The following is an 11,016-nucleotide window of genomic DNA, read 5'->3' on the forward strand; positions in this document are numbered from 1 at the left end:
AATATACACGTCTGGGGGGGGGGGGGGGCAGGCGAGCGGGGAGGACATGTACAAAAATAGAGGGGGGACACACACACCTCAGGGGGTCTCTGCACCCCGGCTGGGGGTGGGGGGACACCCCAGGGGGTCCCTGCACCCCGGCCAGGGGGGGATACACGATACCCCGGGGGGTCTCTGCCCCCCAGCCAGGGGAGGGGGGGGTGCACCCCAGGGCGTCCCTGCACCCCAGCCAAGGCGGCGGGGGGGGGGGGGGGGGGGCGGGACAGTGGGGAGCCAGGGGGACATGGGGGACATGGAGGAGGGGGGGGGATGCACCCGGGGTCCCCAACCCCCCACCCCACCCCGTGCCAAGGGTGGGGGGCAGCACCCCGCTGCACCTCCCGCCCTGCCCAGGCCGGGGTCCCCTGGCCAAAGTGCGTCAGTGCTGGGGGGGCCGGGCCCCCCGGCGGGTGGGGGTCCCCAGGCGGGGGCCCCCCGGCCCTCACTGGCTGCCGGGCTCCAGCTTGTAGGAGAGCTCGAAGAGCAGGTTCTGGTTGTCGATGACGCCGCAGCTGCCGCACGTAGGCCTTGGTCTGCAGCTGCCCGGGGGAGGCCTCCAGCTCCAGGCCTGGGGGGGGGTCAGTGCCAGGGGCAGCGCCGGGCAGCCCCCCGCCCACCCGGGACCGGGGTGGGATGGAGGGATGGAGGGGGGATGGATGGGCATGGATGGAGGGGGATGGATGGAGGGGCATGGATGGAGGGGCATGGATGGAGGGGCATGGATGGAGGGGCATGGATGGAGGGGGATGGATGGAGGGGGATGGATGGAGGGGCATGGATGGAGGGGGATGGATGGAGGGGGATGGATGGAGGGGGATGGATGGAGGGGGATGGATGGAGGGGGATGGATGGAGGGGGATGGATGGAGGGGGATGGATGGAGGGGGATGGATGGAGGGGGATGGATGGAGGGGGATGGATGGAGGGGGATGGATGGACGGGGATGGATGGACGGGGATGGATGGACGGGGATGGATGGACGGGGATGGATGGACGGGGATGGAGGGAGACGGCAACAGTGGGGTGGGGGATGGAAGGATGTGGGATGCAGGGATGGACAGGGATGGAGGGACAGGGATGAAGGGGGACGGCGATGACGATGTGGGGATGAAGGGATGGAGGGACAGGGATACAGGGACAGGGATGCAGGGGTGGAGGGATGGGGATGCAGATGCAGGGATGGACAGGGATGGTGCCGTGGGGATGGGGGGATGGGGATGCAGGGGGGACAGGGATGGAGGGATGGGGATGCAGGGATGAAGGGCAACAGCAATGGGGATGTGGGGATGTGGGGACTGAAGGGACGCAGGGACGGAGGGACGCGGGGACGAGGGACGCGGGGACGGCAATGCAGGAATGGGGATGCAGGAACGGGGATGTGGCTCCAGCACCAGAGGTGCAGGGCCATGCACGTCCCCCCACCCTACAGGGTCAGCCCCCCTCCCACAGCACCGGCCCCCCACTCCTGCCCAGCCGGGGCTGCGGGGGGTCCCGGCCCCCCCACCGTACTCACAGAGCGGGCGGCTCCTGGTACTTGCGGATGGTCCTCACTTTCTCGGCGATGCAGTGCTGGAACAGAGAGCACCCCCCCATCGGCACCAGCCCCCCAGGACCCTGCCTGGCCCCCCAGGGACCACCTGCCCCCCAGGAGCCTGGGGACCGTACCCCCTCTGGGATCCTGCTGCACACCCTGGGGCATCCCCATCACCAGGGTCTCCACCTTGGGGATCCTATTCTGCACCTTAGGGACCCCACATCCCCCAGCACCCCCCACCCCAACCAGGCAGGAGGGCTCCAGCCCCCCCAGTCCCCCCTTCCCTGGCTGCACCCCAGGGATCCCTCGGCCATGTCCCCCCAGCAAAGGGCACCCACCAGTTTCTCCACGTTGACCAGCCCGTCCAGGAGGGTCTTGCTGCCTTCATGCAGGAAGGTCAGATCTGGGGGCGAGCAGGGGGTGAGGGGGACCCCATGGGGCAGCAGTGGGACCCTGGCCCCCCATGGGGCGCGGGAGCCCCTGTGCCCCCCTCACCTTTGAGGATAAGCGGCACAAAGGGGATGAGGGGGGGTTTCATCTTGGCCAGCACCTCCCGGTAGGTCTTGTGGTTCCTGCAGGGGTCCTGGGAGGGGGAACACGGGGGTTCAGGGTTGGGGGAGGGGGGCTCTTTATGGGTGCCAGCACCCAGCCCACCCTGGACCCCCGCCCCCCACAACACCAGCTTCCATGGGCACAGCACTGTGGCCATTGCTGGGGGCCTGGGGGGGGGCAAGGACACCCCCGGGAGAGTATGAGAACATCCCCCAACCCACCAGCTCCCCAGTTCCCCCCCAGGGTGCTGGGGGGTCCCCAAGACCCACGGTCTCACCGTCAGGTTCTCGAACTTCCGAAACAGGTTCTTGAATTTCCCCGGGAGCTTCTGCAAAAACAAGTCCCGGGGGCAGCCATGAGCACCCAGGAGGGGCCCGGGAGCACCCAGAGGGGGGGTCCAGGGCACCCCCCAGCCCTTTACCTCCCAGGTGAGGCGCAGGCGGCTGATGGCAGCGTTGTTGAGCCCGATGACAATGGCGTAGAAGGAGAGCATGTCCTGGTTCTGCTTGCATCTAGGGGGGGGAGAGAGGGTGAGGAGCGGGCAGGGGACCCCCCCCACACCCCCCAACCCCGGCCCCCGCACTCACATGGCCGCGATCTTGATGAGCTTTTTGAGGAGGTGGGCGCGCTTGCCCAGCGCCTCGCAGAGCAGCAGCTCGGTGCCCACCCAGTGCTGCACCTCGCTGCACCGCTGCAGCAGCAGCTCCAGGTTGGCCGTCTCCCGCCGGCCCCGCTCCCCGTGGAACACGTAATCCACGAACTCCAGCTGCCGGGATGCGGGGATGCAGATGCCATCAGGATCCCCCTGCCAGTGGGCAGCCCCCCGCCGCCAGCCCCCCAGCCCCCAGCCCACCTCGTGGATGCAGCGGAAGAAGCTCCCAGTGGAAGGCGGTGAGGTGGTTGGCGATCTCCTCCGGCTCCGCGCGGTGGATCTCCGTGTCCCCGGGGACCACCTGGATCTCCTCAGGCAGCGGCACCTGTGAGAGGAGGCGGGGATGCTCAGAGGGTGCTGGAGGACACGGGGGGCTGCAGGAGGGTCCCCCCAGGCCCAGGGGGTCCCCCGGCACGGTGCTGACCAGGGAGTCGAAGGTGTCCCTGGTGCAGGCGAAGAGGTGGCTGTTGATGCCCAGGGTGGTGAAGACGCACTCCTCGCTGGGCTGCAGCACCGCTTTCTCTGCAGGCGGAGCGCGGGCAGGGGCTCAGCACCAGCCAGACCCCCACCCCTGCCCGCAACGCCGCCGGCCCCCCGGGCACCTCCGGATGAGGCCATGGTGACGAGGATGAGGGCGTCCTCGCGGGCACTCTGTTCCTCCGAGTACTGCAGCTTCTCGGTGACAGAGGCCAGGATGTCCTGCACCGAGGCCGAGAGGCGGCTGCGGATGGTGACGTACGAGTGGTCGGGCATGTACACGCGGCAGAAAACTGGGGAGAAGGTTTGGGGGGGAGCGTCAGGGCCATGCTGGACCCCCTGCACCTCCCCGGTGTCCTCCAGAGCCCCGAGTGGGGAAACTGAGGCACGGTCTCTTGCAGCCGCCAGTGGGCCAGGGAAGGGACCCCGGCACCCAGCCACCCATCCCGGCACCCGGCCACGGTCACTCACTCTCGTCGGAGCCCCGGAAAGCCACCCGTGTCTGCAGGCACGAGTCGATGCGGCGAAAATGCCTGAACAGCGGCTTCACCTGCTTGTTGGGCGGGGGTGTCTCGTCGGCCACCCTGCGGCACAGCAGCGGGGGTCAGGCAGTGGCCCCGGCATGGCTAGCCCTGCCAGCGTGCTCTGCCACAGCCTCTGCCCAGGTCCTTGCTCATTACCTAAGGGCTGCTAATGAGCTAATGACCCCCCAACTCCTGGGCCACAGCTCGTTGTCCCTCCCCGGGGGACCCCCTGAGCCACAGGGACCCCCTGGCCCCCCAGGACCCCCTGCTCACTTGAGCTCCACGGTCTCCACGAGCTGGTGCAGCTTGAGGATCTCATCCTCCAGGTCCTGGTAGAGGGACGTGTCCTTCATGATGAGCAGGTAGAGCTCCTGGGGGGCGAGAGGGGCTCAGGACAGGGGGCTGCAGGGGTCCGGGGTGGGGGTGGGGGTGTCATGGAGTGGGGACACCCACCTTGATCACCTTCCCGGCGCTCTCCTCCTCCTGCAGCAGCCCCTTGTAGGTCTCGAGGAAATGCAGCAGCACGGCCAGCACTGCCCGCTTGCGCCGCAGCCCAGCCCCCTCCTCCCAGCGTGGCAGGGGGCTGCCCGCCGCCAGCATGAAGGTGGCACCGTCAAGGAGGCACCACGGCAAGGAGGGACCCCGGCCACCCGCCAGCACCCACCGCACCCTGGGCACCCCTTGTGAGGCTCTTCGTGCCCACCCTGGTGGCACCCCGCTGCCCACCTCGCACCCGAACCTATATGCCCACCCCCATGGCACCCCAATTCCCTCCTTGCTGCTCCCGTGTGCACCCCCCATGGCACCCTCCTGCCCTCCCCACGCCCACCCTTGTGCCACCCTCATGCCCACCCTGATGCCCTCCTGGCTGCACCCTCAAGCTCCCCCTTGTACCACCCTCATGCCCTCCCCGTGCCCAATCTTGGACCCCCTCCCCATTGCACCCACCTGCCCCCTTCACAGCACCCTTGTGCCCACTCTCACTGCACCCCCGTGCCCTCCGCATGCCCAACCTCGGACCCCTCCTCATTGCACCCTCACACCCCCCTCAGTGGCACCCCAATGCCCCCCTGCACCCCCTCCCCAGTGCCCCCCAAGGATATTGCTGGTGCAGCTGCTGCAGGAAGCGCTCGGTGGGCAGGAAAAGGGAGTGTGTGAGCACGATGTCATCCAGCAGCGACTCTGGGGGAGATGGGGGAGTGGGGGGGGGGCAGGTGTGGGCACCCTGCCCCACACAGCCCCCCACCGCCACCCCCGCAGAGACCCCATGCCCTGCAGAACGGGCGGCCAAGGGGAGCGATGCTAATTCCCAGGGCAACACTGGGAGATGCTGAACCCCACGCCAAGCCCCCCCCCCCCCCCCCCTCCCCCCCGGTGCCTGGCATTGACTCATGGCCCCACTCCCAGCCCCGTGGGGCAGCCAGGTCCTGGCACGAGTGTGGTGTGGGGCAGAGGCACCGGCAGGGCAGGACCTGAGCCGCGATGCCGCAGCACGCCCAAACGGCCCCAGCGAGAGCCTGGCCATGGGCAAACTGGGACACAGCTCAGGGCAATGGGGAAACTGAGGCAGGCAGCAAGGTCAGGTGCCTGCAGCAAATATTTGGGCGCTCAGGGTGCACCGTGCTGGTGCTGGTGTCAGCCCCGGGGCAGCCGGTACCCGCTGCCGGGCTCTCTGGGTCAGCACAGGCAGCACCAGCCCCTGGGGAGGGTGTTTTGGCACGGCATGGCCCGGTGTGCCAGTCAGCACCAGCACCCAGCCGCCACCAGCACCCAGCCGCCACCAGCACCCAGCCGCACAACCTTTGGACGAGGCACCGCTCCCTCGCCCGGCATGAACAACCCTCGACCCTGAGCAGGTCCCCAACTGGATGGGTGCCCCAGGGATGGGATGACAAGACCCCAGTGCCCCCCCCAGGGGCCCTTCCGAGGCTCAATGACCTGTCCCCGCAGGAGGGGGCCGTGCAAAGCATCCCCCCCATAGCTGCCCCCCAGGCTCTGGCCCATTAACCCGGCCGTGGATCTGTGCCAAGGGGGGGCTGGGGCTCCCCTGGCACCACCGCGCCGGGGCACAGCGCCCGCCGGGGACAAGGTGCTGCTGAAAGCAGGACACGCTGTCTGGGGCAACGGACGGGACCCCTCAGCCCCCCCCCCCCCCCAGCGCTGCTGGGCCAGTGCCCCACATCCAGCACCCCACATCCAGCACCCTGCACCTGCCTCGGGGCACGCAGGGACACCCGCAGTTGGGGGGCACATGTACCCAGCTCTGCCTGGGGGCCAGGGGTCGGACACCCCTCCCCCCCCTCAGCCCTGCAGACAGCAGCCCCCTCCAGTCCTGCCTCAGTTTCCCCACCCCACTGCAGCACCCACCCCACCCCCAGAGCGGCAGGGATGGCTTTCCCGCAGCGGGACAGCGGGGCTGGTGGGACCCCTCCGTACCCCCCCCCACCGGCTCCTGTCCCCCCCGCTCCCCGCCAGCCTGGGCACCGCAGGGCCGGGCCTGGCAGCGTGTCGGTGCAGGCAGGGCCCGGCGCTGCCAGTCCCATCTCGCTCCTACCCGAAGGGCTCCCTCGTGTCGGTGGGTGCGCCCTACCGGGAACGTGGGGCTGGGGCTCCCCGCTGCCCCCCAGCCCTGCGCCCCCGCAGCCCAGGGGGGTCGGCCGGAGCAGGGGTCCCCCACCCTGAGGAGCACCCCCAGCCCGCCTGCACCCCCCCAGCTCCGCACACCACAAACCACCCCAGAACCTGGCACGGGGAGCCGCGGTGGGATGGCACCGGGGCACCGGGCAGCCTGTGCCGGAGGGATGGGGCATCCACCTGACACCCCCCCCCGCCATGCTGCGGCTCCGGTGGGGCTAATTTTAGCAGCGGGAAGATGTTTAAAAATTAATCAAGCGGGAGGCCAAGGGCTCGGTGCGGCGCGGTAGCAGCCGGTGCCCGGCCAACCTCGGCCTCCGCCGGGCCTGGTGCCGCCACCGATCTCGGTGCCCCGCCGTGCCCCTCACCGCAGCGTCGGGCCGGACAGCGCTGCCCCGTGGGCCCCCTGCCCACCCGGCTGCCACGGCTGCCCTGGCCCGGTGGGACCCCCCGCCTGCCCTTGCCACCCACCTGCGCCCCACGCGGTGCCGCCCCCCTCCCCGCGCACCCAGCATCGCCCACCCGCATCCATCACCGCATCCCGGCAGCACCGGCCCGGCGGGCGCCCCCCCGCACCCCCGGCCCCCCGCCTCCAGCGCCACCCGCTGCCGCATCGCCCCCCCCCCGTCCCCCGGGCACCCCCGCAGCCCTCCTCCCGCCGGGACCCGCAGCCCCCCCGTGGGTCCCGCAGCCCCCGAGCCGCGGTACCTGCTCCGCAGCCGCGGCCGTGCGCGCCGCCCGCCGGCAGCCGCTCCAGCAGCGCGGCCAGGAGCCGCTCGGGGGGCGCGGGCGCGGCGGGGCCGCAGCCGCAGCCGCAGCAGCAGCGGGCGGCGGGCGGCGCTTCGGGACTCGGCGGCTCCCGGTCCCGGTCGCGGTCACCAGCCGGGGACGGGTCCTCCGGGGAGCGGAGCGGCGCGTCGGGCGGGCCGCAGCTCCAGCCAGCGGCCCTCGCCCCCCGGCAGCGGCCCCGCCGGCCCCGCCGGTTCCTCGGGGGAGGCGGCCGGGCGCGACAGGCTCTGCCGCCGCGCCGCCGGTGCCGAGCCCTGCGCCGCTCCCGGGGCGGCGGCGGGGCGGGCGGGCAGGTGCGAGCCCGGCTTCTTCAGCAACTTCTCCAGCGGCTTCATGGCCGCCCGGGCGCGGCGGCGGCGGCGGCGGCGGCTCAGGGGGCCATGGGCGGCGGCGGCGGCGGCGGGGCGGCTCCGCTCGGCTCCGCTCGGGCTCGGGCCCCGGCGCCGCTCCCCGCCCGCCCCGCGCCTGCTGCGCGCTGCGCCCCGCCGCGGCCCGCCGAGCCGCCGCCCCCGGCCCCGCCGCCCCGCCCCGCCCCCCGGCCCCGCCGCCGGCACCTGCCCGCCCCCGCCCCCGCGGCCGCACCGGGACGGGCACCGGGACCGGCCCGGGAGTGCGCGGGCAGCGGGCGGCACCGCACCGGGGCACGGCGGGGGCGGCGTGTGTGCCCCCCGCAGCACCGCGCAGGTGATGCGTCGCGCACCCCCGCAGCCCCTCCCGCAGCACCAGCGCACCGGGGACACCGGCGCAGTCCCCCCCCCGCCCCCATCACACCATCGGCACCATCACCCGCCTCGACCGAGGGGCAGTGTCACCCCCGCCGCGTGCTCACACCCCTGTGACACCCCCGCCCCCCCCCCCCAGCATCGGCACACCGGGGACACCGGCGCAGCCCCCCCTGTCCCCCGCCGTACAGCCGGGCGGGGGGAGCACAGCCCCCCAGCCCCCCCCCCCACTGGCACCATCACCCACCTCGACCGAGGGACGGTGTGTCCCCCCCACACGCGCTCACACCCGCGTCACACCCCCCAGCACACCCACGCGGCCCCCCGTGCCAGCCCACTGCCCTGGGGCACACGGGACCATCCCCCACCCCCCCAGTGTCCCTCCCCAGTGTCCCCTCCGCAGGGGGCACATTCCCAGGCATGGGGTGACCCACCGCCAGCACCCCTAGACCAGCCCTTCGCAGCGTGGGAAAGGGCTGGGGGTGGGCGCAGGACCCCCCACCCTGGCACGGCCCCCCCGGGCAGGGCTGGGCAGGGCAGGGCAGCTGCCTGCCCCCCCCCCCCCCCCCCCCCCCCCAGCCGCCTGCCAGGCTGGGAACAGGCCCTGCCGGGCTGGCAAGCCGGGGCAGGTGCCAGGGCAGGGCAGGGTGGGACGTGGCGCCTGCTCGGGGCAGAGCCACCGTGCCCCCTGCCCCCTGGGTGCTGAGCACCCACCCTGCCCCGGCCCCGCTGCCCCCGGCCCCACCGCGAGCGGCTGGGGAGGCGCCGGGGCTGCGTCCCTCTGGGCAGGGCAATGGCGGTGACAGCAATGGGGGGACAAACCCAGCGTGTGTCCCCCCCCAGTCACCAGCTCCTGGGTTCATCCCTTGCAAACCCCCAACCCTGCGATAGCTCCGGGGTGGGACGGTGGCAATGGGCAGGGGGACATGGCGGGACCCTGCGGCCCCGGGGGGGGGGTTGGGGGGGGATGGGGGGTCCCGGCAGCTCCCGCTTTGTTCCCACTTCGCCTCCACCGGCAGTTGCTTGGCAACTCCATCCATGCAGCCGCGGGAAAACAGCAAAACGTGTCCCCATGTCCCCACCCCCAGCTGCACGGGCCCGGTGGGATGGCACGGCATGGCACGGCACGGTCCTCCTCTGCCCCACGGCAATTCCACCCGTCCCACCGGGCCCCAGAGCCCAGACGCCCACACACCCCACCTGAGACCCCAAAACAATCCCACCCAGCCAAGCTCCGCTGTCCCCTCCGGTGTCCCCTCCGCCTGGGGTGGCCGGACGAGGGTGCCCAGCCCCTGGTGCCAGCGGTGCCCTGGCCAGGCTGCAGCCGCACGGAGAGGGGCTTCTCCTGACAGCGGAGGCTGGAGGAGGCAGAAGGGGAAACTGAGGCACAGAGGCTGCACCCGCCGGTGGCAGCGGGGCCAGGCAGGCGGGAGGGACCTGCAGCACCGTGCCAAGGGCACCGCTCGCCCCTGGGAAACGCACCCCAGATCCAGGCCCATCGGCTCAGCCTGGCTCCTCTCCCCCAGCTCAGCATGGATGGGGGCACTGCTGGCGCAGAGCAAGCTATTAGCTTAATTAATTTGCTGTTATTTCTCCTAACGAGCTGGGATCTGGAGCGGTCGCTTCCCTCCCAAAGCCTGCGCCTCCATTTGCAGCCGCGCTGCGTTCCCCCGCCCCGCTAAGCGAGCAGGGGGTGCGAAGCCTCCAGGCTCTGCTCAAAACAGACCTTGTGTAGGAGGGAAAAACGAACACGGAGGGAAAAATCCCTCCCCGAGCCAGCGCCTTAACCCACTTCCCAGCTGCGGCGCTGGGAGAGGGGGACTCGGCCCTTAGGGGGGAGCCCCTCGAAGAGAAGACCTGCGATGGTCCGAGCTGGCCCCTGGCCCAGGCTCAGCCCTGAACCCTCTGCCAGGGAGGGAAACTGAGGCAGGGCTGCTGGGGAGGGAAGGGGCAGCACGGCAGCGTGGGCAGGAGGTCAATAGCCTCTGCTGCCAGGTGGGCTCTGGGACCCCCACCCTACTGCTGGCAGCGAGGGCAGCGAGTGCAGGGAATGAAGGGGCTGGGGGACGATGCGAAGGGGGGCAAGTTGAGGCCCCCCACCCTCCCAAGCCACCCTCCAGCGCGGTGCTGGCAGGCCCTGCCTGCATCCTTCCCCCTCGGCATCTCCCCCCAGCCCCGCTCCGCCGCCACCCCCTGCCATCAGGGTGCACTGGGAGGGTGCAGGACTTGGGGTACCTGCCACCCCCCCCCCCCCGCTGCCATGTGCCGTGGGAAGCCGGGCTGCGGGCCAGAGGGAGCAGGCGGCACAGAAGCGGCGCAGGCGGCAGCTCCCGCACCACCTACACACCAGTTGTTCCTTTCCCCACGAGCCAGCGAGGAGGCTGGGGGGAGAGGAGGGGGCTCGCTTCTGCGCCCAGCCCCGCTGCCACGGCCCAGCCGGGCTCAGGGACACGCAGTGGCTGCTCCCCAGGGATGTCGGCGCGGGGGCGGCTGGCGCCGGCCACAAAGGAGCCACATTTCCAGTCCCACCAGGAGCTCCTGGAAAAGGGAAAAAAGCAGCTCCTGGCACACGGCCGAGCTTTCCGGTGGCGCGGTGGAAGGGAACGCCGGCCCTGGGGGTCTCGGTCCGAGGAAAGAGACACAAGAGCAGGGGCTGCTTTCTAAAAGGTATTCTCATCCGCGTGCCGATACAACGCTGGTTACAAACGTGCACTCCTACAGGACAGGAATCCAAAGCAACAAAACCAAAAACGCATCATCACAGTGTTGTAAGGTCCAGGACTTCAGTCACGCGACCGATACGCTGACGGTACATTTCAGCCTTAAGGCAGAGAGATGGGTTACAGCGAAAACATACGGGATTTCTACTTTGAAAGCGTCGCTTCGACGCCTGAAATTAGGTACAAAAGATCATCGAGTTACGAATGACACAGGAGGTGTTGCTGCTGGAGAGGTGGGCATGCAGGAGAGCTCGAGCGGGCAGGTGGGCTGCCGGGCACCCCTCCCTCGCCGCAGATGGGGACTCAGAGGCCACGGTGACGTTCCCCCTCTCGCCGAGCGACCCGCGCCAGCAGCTGGCACTTCCCCACGCCGC

The 11,016-nt window shown here is 71.1% G+C and overlaps 1 protein-coding gene across 1 annotated transcript; it reads right to left on the reverse strand.

The window, feature by feature from the left end:
- Positions 1-205: 205 nt before the first annotated feature.
- On the reverse strand, positions 206-7,640 carry RAPGEFL1 (Rap guanine nucleotide exchange factor like 1). Its single transcript, XM_055697776.1, is given in 19 exon segments — positions 206-544; positions 546-607; positions 1,552-1,567; positions 1,569-1,607; positions 1,911-1,975; positions 2,068-2,155; positions 2,402-2,452; positions 2,546-2,636; positions 2,712-2,890; positions 2,978-2,995; positions 2,997-3,101; positions 3,201-3,298; positions 3,379-3,546; positions 3,725-3,837; positions 4,051-4,148; positions 4,231-4,381; positions 4,881-4,959; positions 7,120-7,337; positions 7,339-7,640. Coding segments are annotated over 19 exon segments (1,899 nt in total). The 5' UTR covers positions 7,536-7,640; the 3' UTR covers positions 206-481.
- Between the last annotated feature and the right edge of the window lie 3,376 nt (positions 7,641-11,016).

The sequence above is a fragment of the Falco cherrug genome, chromosome 20 (assembly GCF_023634085.1).
Source record: "Falco cherrug isolate bFalChe1 chromosome 20, bFalChe1.pri, whole genome shotgun sequence".
NCBI classification, from domain to species: Eukaryota; Metazoa; Chordata; class Aves; order Falconiformes; family Falconidae; genus Falco; species Falco cherrug.